The following is a 12,047-nucleotide window of genomic DNA, read 5'->3' on the forward strand; positions in this document are numbered from 1 at the left end:
GGGGAAACTCGCTTTTCGTTGTTTGCCTTGCAGTTCGGCGGCTGCTGCCAGGATCGCGAAGGGGAGATGGAAGCGCTGCCGGGAACGGGAATGTTCACAGAGGACTAGAAGGCTGCCCAGCGCTCGTGAGCTTTGACTCTGCGCACCTGGAACGAAGAGAGACGGTTCTCTTCTCCCGTCCTCCTGTTTGCAAAGCCGGAGAGCAGCCCAGGTAAAGCTCGCGGCCTCCTTGTCTCTCTCTTCCAGGGCTTTTTGCTGTTGATTCAAGGTTTACGAGCCTGGGAGAGGAAATCGCGTAACTGGACGTTGGCGGGGGGTGCCGCGCGCGCCTTCCTGGGCAAGGGAACGCCAAGTCCGCGGAAACTCTCCGCGCGCGCACCATGCACACGCTCCCAGAATGAATACACGTGTGTGTCGTGTCACACTTACATGCCGTCTACCTCTCCCTGTGTGACGAAATATAATACACACACAGTTGAATAAAGAGGGCGGCGGCCTTTTTGCAAGCGTCCTTTAAACGAGGACTCCGGTGCTGAATAATAAACGCAGTTCCTCTGAGCATGTTCAGAGTGCCACAGCAGGAGAATCGCAGCCAGGCTTCCCCTGATGGGTTTAGGGGACAGGCTGGGGTAGGCCTGACGCCGGGGCTCCCGCGGGGGGGGGGGGGCAGCCGCGCCCCTTGTTTTCAGATGCCCAGTTCCATGGCCGTTGCCACAACAAGTGTTTCTGCTTCTTGGGCCAGACGCGTGTCCTCTGGGTGGGATCGGATTCCGACAGACATGGCCCTCCCGTGCGGGTGCGGACTGGCCTTTCTGCGTGGCCCCCTCCCCGGAGGGCCCTCCGGGGCCCCTCAGCCAGCCGAGACGAGCAGGTCAGCCCCTTCCTTGGGGGGCGCCGGAATCCCCCCGCCGGAGGACGGCAGCCCGGGCGCGGGGGGGGGGGGCGAGCGCCTCGCGTGCGCGCCGTCGGTCGTCGTGAGGATCGGCGCACGGGCAGCGCTCCGGAACGTGTGCACGGCGCGGCATGCGAGTCTCTGCGGGGGCGAAGGGGCGACGGCTCGGGGACCCGTGTCCGCGTTGCCGCGGAAGCAGGTCTGGCCTCTAGTCTCTGCTCAAGGAGTGGAGCCGCGGGTCGTCACGTCCCCGCTCCAGACTTCCCCCCTCATGAAATACGGAGACAGCCCTACCTTGCAAGGCTGTCGGTGAGTCCTCCGTGCAGGTGAGCGATTGGCTGTCCCTTCCGGGGCAATGCAGGCGCTAGAAGCATTGACGGGTTGTATAGCCCCTATTCATATTGCATGGCATTTTCTCTGCTCCAGGTTAAGACAGCCTTTATCCTGAAGTTTTTCAAATCGTCTTGGTACTCTGTGGCTTGAGGGAATGATTCATTCCAAGGTTTTTCCTCTAACACGGTCATTTTTAGCCACTTTTAATTTTCTGGCATTTTTCTCCTGGAAACAATTTTATGTACTGTTGTGAACTACCCAGAGAATGTCTCCTATGGGAGGATGATGATGATGATATCCCACCCTTGGTAACTAAGAGCAGTATGGTTCATGAAAGCCCAAGGCTTAGTTCTGTGTGCGTTAAAAGCCATGTGGCTAGCCCTCATGAGAGTTATGAAGTTCTGGAACATATAATAGGGTTTCTAAGTAAGTGGGGGTGTTATTCCCTCACGATGCAGATTACCTCAAACCGTGCTTCCTCAGAGCCAAAGAGGAGATCCCATGGCCAAAGCCAGGTGCATGGCCTTTTACACATGTGCCTAGTTCTGATCTCTCGGCTGCCTAACAGGCAGACATTCAACAGGTGGCCCTCCGTCCGCTGCGGCACTGACACTGAGGGCACAGGAGCTCCGCCCTGGGGAAGAGGAGGCAGTATTACTGGGGAGTGAGCTTTAAGGCTGGCCAAAGCCGAAGGTGAATTACGTGGTGCCCCAAAAGACGGTTCAGCTCTGGGGTGTTGCAACACTCGTTCTGGGCGAACTGGGCAGCCCCCTTGCGCTTAGCCCAGGGACTGGCAGCCTCGTCCTGGAGCTGGAGACGTCGTGGAAGGCCCGGTCCCGATGTGCAACGAAATGTGGCAGCGCAGCGTGTGCCAGCCAGCCACACCTTTCTCTTTGGCCTTCTCCTTTGCACCCTCCGCGCCAGTTTTCCATTCTCCTCCCCTTCAAGCTGGCAGCCAGGCTTTTAGATCCACTGAGTCACCTTCTTCTCACTGGGAGATTTTTGGTTGCCCTTCGTAGCCTGCACCCCTTAAGGCTTTTCTTTCTAAAATAGGGGGTTCTTATATCTGGCTCCGAGCATGCTGGCATCTCCCTCCTGTGTCTGGATGGTTCCAGTTTTGGCTACATGAGAATCCACATTCAGAGACCTGAGACTGAAAGGAATTCCTCTGAGCATGTGCAGAGGTGGGCATGTCGTGAGCGGAGCCGGCTGGAGCCGGGGGTCAGACTAGATGGCCTGGGAGGCCCCTTCTGACTCACTCTGTTTCTATGTTTTTATTCTCAGGGACCACCGGGACCTGCTTTAGGGGGCCAAGCTTTCAGGTGTAGTCCTTAGCTCTCCCTTCCCCCATGCTTGCAACCTGCCCTGTCCTGGCAGAGCTCGGGGGGGATCAGTGGGTTTTGCCCCACTTCATCTCCACAGCAGCCCTGTGAGGATACTGAACAGGGAGCGCATGTGCCTTCTCACCTGAGGTCACACGGGCCCCTTTGTGGCCGAGCGGAGGTCTGAACCCGGCTTCCCAGGTTCACACACGGCCTGCTAAACGGACGCGGGCTCTCTTGATTCTAGAACAAAGTGATTCATCCTTGAAATTAGCCGTGGGGATGTTTGGAAGATCCTGCAGGTTCTTGGCTTCTGGCCTGGCTTCTCTGGCTCCCTCTTCCTCAGAGCAAAATGCTCGGCGCTGCAGCATCCTGTTTGCTTGATTCTCATGCCCTGAACAGGTTGTGAGTGTGTTTGTGCAAGCTGAACACCAGCACCCTGCAAGCAAATGGACATGATGGAATGCATTCGCAAAGCCAAGAATGACCTGTGGGGAAATGAGCAGAGGCTTGGCACAGCCCAAACGTTCGTGTCAGCTTTTTTCTGCCTTGTTTTGAAAGCAGGAAAACTCTTAACCGGAATTGGGATGAGCTCATAACGGAGTCCAAGAGGTACCCCATTTTAGTGTAATATTTATGATTCCACGAATTATTCCTCCCTGGTTGTTATGGTGATTCTCCAGAGTTGCAACATGGGTCACTCCCCTGTTTGATACAAGCAGGGAGAAGAAGAAAATGGAAACTAAAAAAAATTAAATCAGCCCTTTGAATGCATACAAAGTTGATTCTTAAGGGTGCAAATCATCTGACAGGGAAAGGCCTACAAGAACAAAAGAAAAATGGCAATTGTTTCTAAGATTATTAATTCACAGCATAAAATACATAAACTTAATTAGAAGCTGAGAATATCTGACTTTTTAGGTCATCCATTATAAACAAGACAAAAGAGATTCTGTGTATTTGAATAATTATAAAATAGCATTTTAATGTATTTTATATGAAATGTCAGCTGAATTCTATCAATCAAATACCACAGCTATTCATTTATTTATTTGTTTATTAGATTTGTATCCTGCCTTTTTTCTTATAAACAATTCAGAGTAGTTTACAACATTTTCCTTCCCCTGCACTCGGTTTTCTCCTCACAGCAACCCTGCGAGGTAGGCTGGGCTGAATGTGACTGGCCCAAAGTGACCCAGTTGGCTCTGTGGCTGGGTGGGAATCAGAACATGGGTCGCCGGAGTCCCAGCCCTGCGCTCTTAACCAGCAGGCCACGCCGCATTGACTTTCCATGTCATGGAAAAGCCTGTTTATTTCCAGTCCTTGCTTCTGGCAGCTTCTGTCTGGTGTTGCAAACCCGGCTGGATGCTTTTCAGCAACATAAAGTGCATGAAATACTTTTTCTCCTGCTGTCCTTCCAAAAGAGGCTTCCGTCGTAAGCCGGTCACTGCCACGGGCGTAGAGTCTCACAGACCCGACACGAAAGGAAAAGGGACTCAGCGGGAGGAGGAGAGAAACGGAAGCAACGCTGAGGCACCATTGCTTCACCTTAACGTTTTTATCAGCCAGCCAGGAAAAGCCAGAACTCGCCGCCGGTGTGCCTTCTGCACCTGATCTCTGCAGCTGGAGTGGTGCCTTTTACCCTGGGAGGCGGGGCAGGGAGAGGAGTGCCCTTCCTGGGGTAAAAGTGGCCTTCCTGGGCCCGGGTGAGCCGAGTCTGCGACCCCGGAGAGCACACCGTGTGGTCCTTCTGACAAGGCTCAGCAAAGCACGCTCCTTGCAGCTGCCTGCTCTCCGCCCGGTGAAGACCCGGGCCACCCTGCCGTCTGCGCGTGCTTCTTTGCACCTCTGGATGCAAACTTGAAAGAAGGACTAGGACTTGTTCAAATTTCACAGCTGGGAAACCTGGCCAATCAATTCCCATCCCAAAGCTTTTATTCTTGTTATTGTTATAATTCATTTCTGTACTGCCCAATTGCCGAAGCCCTCCTGGCGGTTTGGGGCTTGGCTACTTTGTTTTCTCCTAAGATAATTGCCACGCCAGCTGGATTAGTCTTTGTGTGGGGCGGGGGCAGCATTCAGGGAGAGGAAGGGTCACCGCTGCACCCCACCCCCAGCCCTTTCCAGCTTGCCTGCATCTTTCCTAAATGCTGGTGCCCAGAACTGGAGGAAGCACTCCAGATGGGGACTAACCAGGGTCAAAGAAAGTGGAACCGGGACCCCCCGCGATTCGGAAGTGAAACTTCTCTTAACGCAGCCCAAACCGCCTTGCCCTTTTGTGGCCGCGTGGCCGTCGTGCCGCGGAAGCACGAGGCTGTGCTGCGCGTGAGCCTGGGCGCCTTTAAAAAGAGGCTGGGCGGACACTTGCCAGAGGGTGAGTGGCGGCTGGGACCCGCGGCGGTGGCAGCCTTCTCCGCCTGGTGCCCTCGGCACGCGTTGGATTACAGCGCCCATTCTCTCCTGCCAAGGGGGCAGCTGCAGGAGAGGAGAGAGCGGCAGGCTTCACTTCCTGTTTCGGGGCTTCCCAGAAGCGCCTTTCTGTCCACTGTTGGAAGCAGGTCACTGGAAGGAGGGCAGAGGTTCAGGCCGCACAGGGCGGCCACAGAGAGCTTCTGCTTCCCCAGACTGCAGCCTCCCTCCGTTGGGAGCCTCCGCACGCGCTCCGGCCGTGTGTTGTCCCCAGCGTGCAACGTGCTGGGCACAAACCTCTCCAAACGGCGCAGGATCATTTTTCTGGCTGCGTATCTGTTTACTGACAGCAAATAAGTGGCTGTTTTGGAGCCATCTCCTTGCTGCTCCGTATCTGCCGATCTAGATTTCCAAAGGTCCTCTTCTTGCTAGAAACGCTTTCTATAAACTTCCTATAAACATTCAGTAATAATAAATAAGAAAATCCCTTCTGTAAACTTCCTATAAACATTTACTAACATGCAGAGCTGTGGCTGCTTGGGTTCTTGCTGGGTGGTGGTGAATGTCGAACTGCAGATTTCTTTCTTTTATGGCAAAGGGCTTTGCTTGCTATGCAAGAAGATCACTGAAGGAAAGCAGGAGTGCAGACCCTGCAGTGCTGCTGGTGCTCCCCATCCCTGTGCTAACAGCTGCTGCTCAGGACAGGAAACCTGCAGCCGCTTCACTGCCTCCGCATCAGCCTAGCTAAAAATCGCATGCCCAGATCACCTTCATTTTATGTCATGTCTTTTAGACGGCGCACCGTGGGCTGCGACTCTCTTAGATCTTTATGAGCCGCCTTGGGAATCTCTCTGGCTAAAGGATGGGGGAAATGCTTTGGATCAATGATAACTCACACAGGAAGAACTAGACGAAGAAATACTTTGCGTCCCACAATGGACGGAAGCCAGCTAATTAAGAGACAAGCCATCGTTAAGTTCCCCACTGCGTTCTGAAGGAAGACGGAACTGGAGCGGGGTGTTTCTAATGACTGTTGCAAGGGATCTGCCCTGCCTCATCCTGTGGTCCTGGGGCGGGTGCAAGCACCCCCCCTTCCTGGTGTTTTGTGGGGCTGCTGCATGCGATAAGGGGCCGCTGATGTCCTCTCTCTCCCCCGCAGTGCAGGGCCCTTGTCCTGAGTCAGCATGGACGATCCGGAAGACCTGCAGGGACGAGCGACGCGGATTTCTCCACCGGTCACGTGATGCCATCCTGGGCAAGGGTCTTCCTGCTCTGAACACATGCGCCACGTTTCTTGCCGTTTTCATGCATTGATACCCCGCCTTCCATCTAAGGAACTCAGAGGCAACATACTTCAACCTCCCTTCTGTTTTACCCTCACAACAGCCCTGTGAGGTAGGTTGAGCTGATTGCTGGGGACTGCTCCAGGGTCCCCCAAGAGAGCCCCTGGACTTGGCGTCCCTCATCCAAAATGCGAATCACCACACTGACGTGCTTCTAAATTTGGGGAGGGTGGGCAGCACCCAGAAATGCCAGCCATTCTCTCACGTGGCAGATGAGGAAAGTAATGTTTTACCTGGGCCGTGTCATTTCAGAATGACAAACGTCACCCCATGCCAAAAGCGTTCTTCTTAAGTGGATTTGACTGGACTTAATTCCCTGCACAAAGAGAACTAGCAGATCAGGAGAGGAAACTGGGCGAGGAGCTTTCCTTCTGAGGTGCTAGCTGTCTTTGTGCAGGGAACGTGTGTGCCAGCAGCAGCCTGGAGATTGTGGACCACCCAAGCGCACTTGTCCTTGAGGGGCAGAGGCTCGCGCTTGCTTGTTTATGGGCGCAATTGAGCGAGCCTCTCTGTTAAGGGCCAGACCGAATGCCCAGGCTGTGTTTTGAAGGCTGCGCTCCTTTGGCATTTGGGGCCGCCCCTTTCCCCTCCAGTACCACCCACCACTGGAATGAGGACTGGAGACGTGGAAAGTGACTGCCGTCCAGACACCTGGTCCCCTTTTGCCCTACAAGCCCCTGCTTCTTGCGGCTTCATTCAGCCAAGCGGTTCTGCAGACGGGTCCATCGTGTTCAGTGTGGCCCGCAGTTTGGGGGGAGCTTTCGCCAGCCCTGCCGGGGCCGTTTTCCTGGCTGCTGAGCCCCCAGCGCAGCCCCCCTACATCAAAGGGTGGATCCCGGCATCTGCCCAGGTTTCCTCTTCCCTGTTCTCAGTCTTAGTCGCCCTCTTGTGGTCATATAAGGAAAAGGTGGCCGGAAGGAGTTCACCTGCGGGGAAAGAACCCCGAAGCTGCCGGGCAGCGGCTCAGACCAGAGGTTCACCTTGTTCAGAGCTGTTCATAGGCAGACTGGCAACAGCTCTACCTGGTGATGCTGCCCAGGGCTGAGACCGTTGCCATGCCAACCAGGTGCTCTGCCGCTGAGCTAACATCCTTTCCCTCCTCCTGCTTGTCTGGCTGAAAAATGCAAGAGCACCTGAGAACTTGCCACTATCCCTGACATTGGGACAGGTGACCCGGCAGGCCGCACTAATTGTAGATTTATGCAAAGTGGGCTTTGTTTTTGGATTTGCTAAGACCCCTGAAATGATCTGCGGGTTCTGCTGCATCAGTTCCCACCCCCTGCGATGCGTGTGGACACCAGCACACTAAAGGCTCCGTTCTCGGTGCCCACAAGCCCCGCCTCACCTGATTTTAATTTAATTTACTTTCGTAAGATTTCACAAAGCATTCTTCCCTGCGAAGCGACGGCGCAGCCCGCCAGGCCCACTCCGGCTCCAAGGGGCGGCCTTGTGCTTTGGGGCTCAGCACCCACCGCGGCCTTTTGCTTAGTTGCTCAGGTCAGTGGCTTTCCTCCCGAGCGTCTGGGGGCTGGCCGTGCTCAGCCTTGGCCCTCCCTGCATTCCTGGGCAAGCCCCGCCACTGCGCGAGAGCCCTGCTGACCCCCAAAGGTTGGGGGCACTGCCTCAGACCCCTCCCCTCCGCTGACTTCAGCGGTTCCGGCTGCAGACCCGAAATAACCCCGCATTGCTGCAAACAGACACCCACAGCGCCGGCCCCGCGGGTTTGCCCAGACTTCCTCCTGAACAGCCCTCATCGCTCTCCAAAGACCACCCCAGAATAAAATGTGAAGCCCCTGCAAGACGGGACTGCTTTGTTTTGGAAGTGACTAATGAATAAATAGTCTGGAACAGCGTTGACAGAAACAGACGTTTAAAATGCTGAGATCAAACGCAGTGGAGAGGAGCATTGGCTTTGTGCAGCAGTACAGAGGGCGCCGCTTGCTCCGTGCAGTTAAGGGTGGATCCATTTTAGTTATTAGACATAAAGATGTTCATCAAGGACAGGCTGGACGTGCACATGTCCCCCTCCCCCAAACCTGTTGCGCTTGCCAAGAGAAAAGGAGAAAGCGCTTTCATGGCCTTCGCCCTGTCTTGACTTTGCCTTCCTTCTCCACTAAGGTTGACTGCGAAGATGTGACGTGGAATGGAACCGCCCTCCTCAGCTGCCCTGTGGCTGCTTTTGTGCCTGGTGACCCTGGCCCTGGCCGAAGAATCCGCCGTGTCCCTTTGCCAGATCTCCACAAAGAAGGCCAGCTGCCGAGGGCAGAATCTGTTCCGGGTCCCCCGAGATCTCCCCAACAGCCTCGAGCTCCTGGATCTTTCCTTCAACAAGATTGAGCAGATCACTCCAGCTGACTTCTCAGCCTTCACCCAGCTGAGAGGCCTGGATCTGAGCTACAACAATATCTTGTCTGTTGCAAACGATTCCTTTGTGTCCAACGTCCTTTTGGAGAAGCTCTCGCTTTTCAACAACTCTCTGCGGGAGATTCCTTCACAGGCACTGAAGCCACTGAAGAACCTGCAGCTGTTGTCCATCTCTAACAACCTCTATCCCACCTCAGCATTAGATGAGGTCTTCAGCACTTTCAAGAACCTCGAAGACCTCTCTTTGGGGGGCCCTGCCATCTACACAGTGAAAAGTCAGGACTTCCTTCCTCTGGAAGCGATTCCACTGAAGAAGTTTGCTCTGAAAACAGCCTCCAGCTTGATGGAGTATCAGAAAGGAGCCTTCTCTAAGATCAACGCGACCATCTTCTGGTGCGACATCGCGCTGGACAAAAATGCAGAGGCCTTGCCACGCATCTTGCACGACCTGTCCAGGAAGCCGATGCAGCAGCTCCGCTTCCGTAACCTCTTTGAGTTCAAGTACTACACCAGTTCTGCAGACCTTTTCTCCAGCTTGGCTGAAGTGGAGGTCAAAGAGCTGGTCTTCTACAGGGGGAAATTCACCGAGAACCTGCTGCGCTTGGTCCTGTTGAATGTTAGGAAGTCCAGCATCCGAGACCTCTCCTTCATCGCCATCGATTTTGCACGGTCTCCTCAGTGGAATCCCCCAGAAGTTGGCATCACCAACCTGACCCTCTGCCGCCTGCTGCTGAAGGACATCAGCAATCCAGATATCCTGCGTTTTGACTGGACCTTCACGTGGTTTTCTGGCGTGACATACCTCTCCATCCTCAACGTCAACTTCAACTTCGTGCCCTGTGATGCCTGGGGCGAGATGAGGAACGTGGTCACGCTCGATACTTCCAACAACCGCCTGATAGATAGCTACATCTTCAACGAAGGTTGCCTGTACCGGGACATCATGGCCAAGCTGGAGCAGTTCAACCTGAGCTATAATGCACTAACCTCCCTGCGAACGGTGGCCAGGTTGACCTCAAACTGGCCCCGGCTCTCCCAGCTGGATCTGAGCCACAACCCGATCGGGGGCACGAGTGCCGCTCCGTGCCGCTGGAGCCCCAGCCTGGTCTGGCTGGCCCTGGCCAACTCCGCCGCCACGACAGAGGTCTTCCGGTGCCTCCCCACCACGCTGCGCTTCCTGGACCTGTCCCACTCGCAGCTGGAGCGGCTCGACATGGGCTACTTCGAGGGCGCAGCCGACCTGCAGGAGCTCCACCTGAGCGGCAACAAGATCAAGTTCATTCCCACGGAGTGGAGCTGCCCAAGCCTGCGGGTCCTGCAGGTGGACGGTAACTCCTTTGGGGTCATCGGCCGAGGGTCCTTCGCCCACATGCCGCGCCTGGTGCAGCTGAAGGCGGGGAACAACCCGTACCACTGCGTCTGCGAGCTCTACAGCTTCCTCCAGGAGGCCCGGCTGAGCGGCAGGCTGGAGCTGCTGGACTGGCCCGGCGGCTGGACCTGCTACCACCCCGAGGCCCTGCTGGACACCCCCGTGGCCGCCTACGCGCCCGGGGTGACCGAGTGCGACGTCACGGTGGCGGTGGCCATCGCGGCCTCCGTCACCGCCGCGGTGGTGGCCGTCCTCATGGTCCTGTGCTGGAGGTTCGACGTCCCCTGGTATCTGCGGGCCACCTTCCAGATCGTCCGCTCCAAGTACCGGGCCCGCCGCTCCGGGCCGGTGCGGCAGTTCACCTACCACGCCTTCATCTCCTACAGCTGCGCCGATGCCCCGTGGGTGCGGCAGGAGCTCCTGCGGAGGCTGGAGGCCTCGACGCCGCCCTACCGGGTGTGCATCCACGAGCGCGACTTCACGCCGGGCCGGTGGATCATCGACAACATCATCGAGAACATCGAGAGCAGCCGCAAGGTCATCTTCGTCCTCTCGCGGAGCTTCGTCGACAGCGACTGGTGCAATTACGAGCTCTACTTTGCCCACCAGCGGGGGGTGGGCCTGGGCTTTGAGGACATGGTGCTGGTGGTGAAGGAGGCCATCGACCCGCAGGCCCTGCCCAGCAAGTTCTGCAAGCTGCGGAAGATGCTGAGCTCCAAGACGTTCCTGGAGTGGCCTTCCGAGCCCAGTCGGCAGCCCTTCTTCTGGATCCAGCTGACGTCTGTTCTGGGGAAGGCCGACACGGTCAACACGGAGCCCAAGAACGATCCCGGGAGCGCGGGGAGCGTGTTGGACGAGGTGCCCAGCGACCCTCTTGAGATGAGCAGTCTTGACGAAGAGAACACTGCCGTGAACATCCCAGGGAGTTAGGCGGGGCAGCGTTACACACTGCAGAGGCTCAAAGCTGTCTGGGCACTTTCCGCCCAGCCCCCCGAGGCAGTTCAGAGACGCTCTGGGGGCCCGCATCCCAGGGCAGGGTGGGGCGAGGGCTACAGAGGGTCCCGCTCCCCGGACGGCAGCCCCTTTGAGCATCGAGGCTGCCCCCCATGTGGACAGAGCCTAGGAAAGGCATTCCATCTGCAGCGAGGTGCCTCGTTTGACTCTTGGGCAGTAGAAAAATGGAAATGCCCCTGTTGTCATTTCACCCTTCAAGTAGGGGAAGCGCTGCACAAAAGCCAGGGAACTGCCAAAGGACTGGTGGCTTGGGAGGCAGGGGTGGGGCCAGAGGAAGGAGGTGTGGCCTCCTGGAGGGCCACATTCGGTCCCCCGAGCCTGAGGTGGCGCCCCCTGCTCTGCGTTGCTCTGGCTGGCAGCAGCTGTCCAGCTTCACAGGCCAAAGGTTTGCTCCCACCACCTCTGCCCTGAGCCCATTTTATTGCTGGCAATGCTGCCAGGGCCAAGGGGGGGCCAGGACTGAGCCAACCCCCCCCCTTTTTTGTTTGGTCTCAGCCCTTTTCCTGCTGGGAAGCAGGTGTTTTGTGGCCGGCCATTGTGTGAAGACACCACTCCCCCTGGCGGCCATTTTGTGCAAGTGCCCGTGGCATTCCCTCGCAGTTCCAAAGAGGCTCCCCGGCGAGAGGGGTGGGCTCCGCGGCTGCAGGGCATGTGGACTGGCCCCTCCTGCTTGGGTTTCCTGAGCACCTGAGTGGGACATAGAGACAATGGAAATGTTCAGCACGTTGGTGGCCAGCAAAGTAAAAATCACGCAAACTCAAGAGTCCTTTATCCTGCTGCCTCGGAACGGAAACCTTTGGTGGGCTGTGGGCAGGGGGCATCCAACCAGCTTACGAACCATCGGGGGGTTGTTCAGAGGCCCAGTTGTGTTTCCTTTCACCCACCCATCCTCCTCCAGCTCCAAAGAGCCCGGGCTCACTCGTGCTGTGCAGAGACAGACATGAGATGGGCCGAAAGCCAGCTGATCCAGACGCAACAGGCCCCTGAGCCCTTCCTTTGGC

General features: G+C 56.4%; 1 protein-coding gene across 1 annotated transcript; it reads left to right on the plus strand.

Moving 5' to 3' along the window:
• Positions 1–29: 29 nt before the first annotated feature.
• LOC123032987 (toll-like receptor 2) lies at positions 30–11,807 on the plus strand. The gene is made up of 3 exons (XM_044449270.1): positions 30–211; positions 6,116–6,351; positions 8,418–11,807. The coding sequence occupies exon 3, from the start codon at positions 8,443–8,445 to the stop codon at positions 10,960–10,962; it is 2,520 nt and encodes an 839-aa protein (XP_044305205.1). The 5' UTR covers positions 30–211; positions 6,116–6,351; positions 8,418–8,442; the 3' UTR covers positions 10,963–11,807.
• The last annotated feature ends 240 nt before the right edge of the window (positions 11,808–12,047 follow it).

This window comes from Varanus komodoensis, unplaced genomic scaffold (genome assembly GCF_004798865.1).
Source record: "Varanus komodoensis strain SLA01 unplaced genomic scaffold, ASM479886v1 scaffold57, whole genome shotgun sequence".
Taxonomy (NCBI): Eukaryota; Metazoa; Chordata; class Lepidosauria; order Squamata; family Varanidae; genus Varanus; species Varanus komodoensis.

What these genes read in the sequence shown, in the direction of transcription:
- LOC123032987 (XM_044449270.1), top strand. Translation starts at nt 8,443, where the DNA reads ATGGAACCGCCCTCCTCAGCTGCCCTGTGGCTGCTTTTGTGCCTGGTG.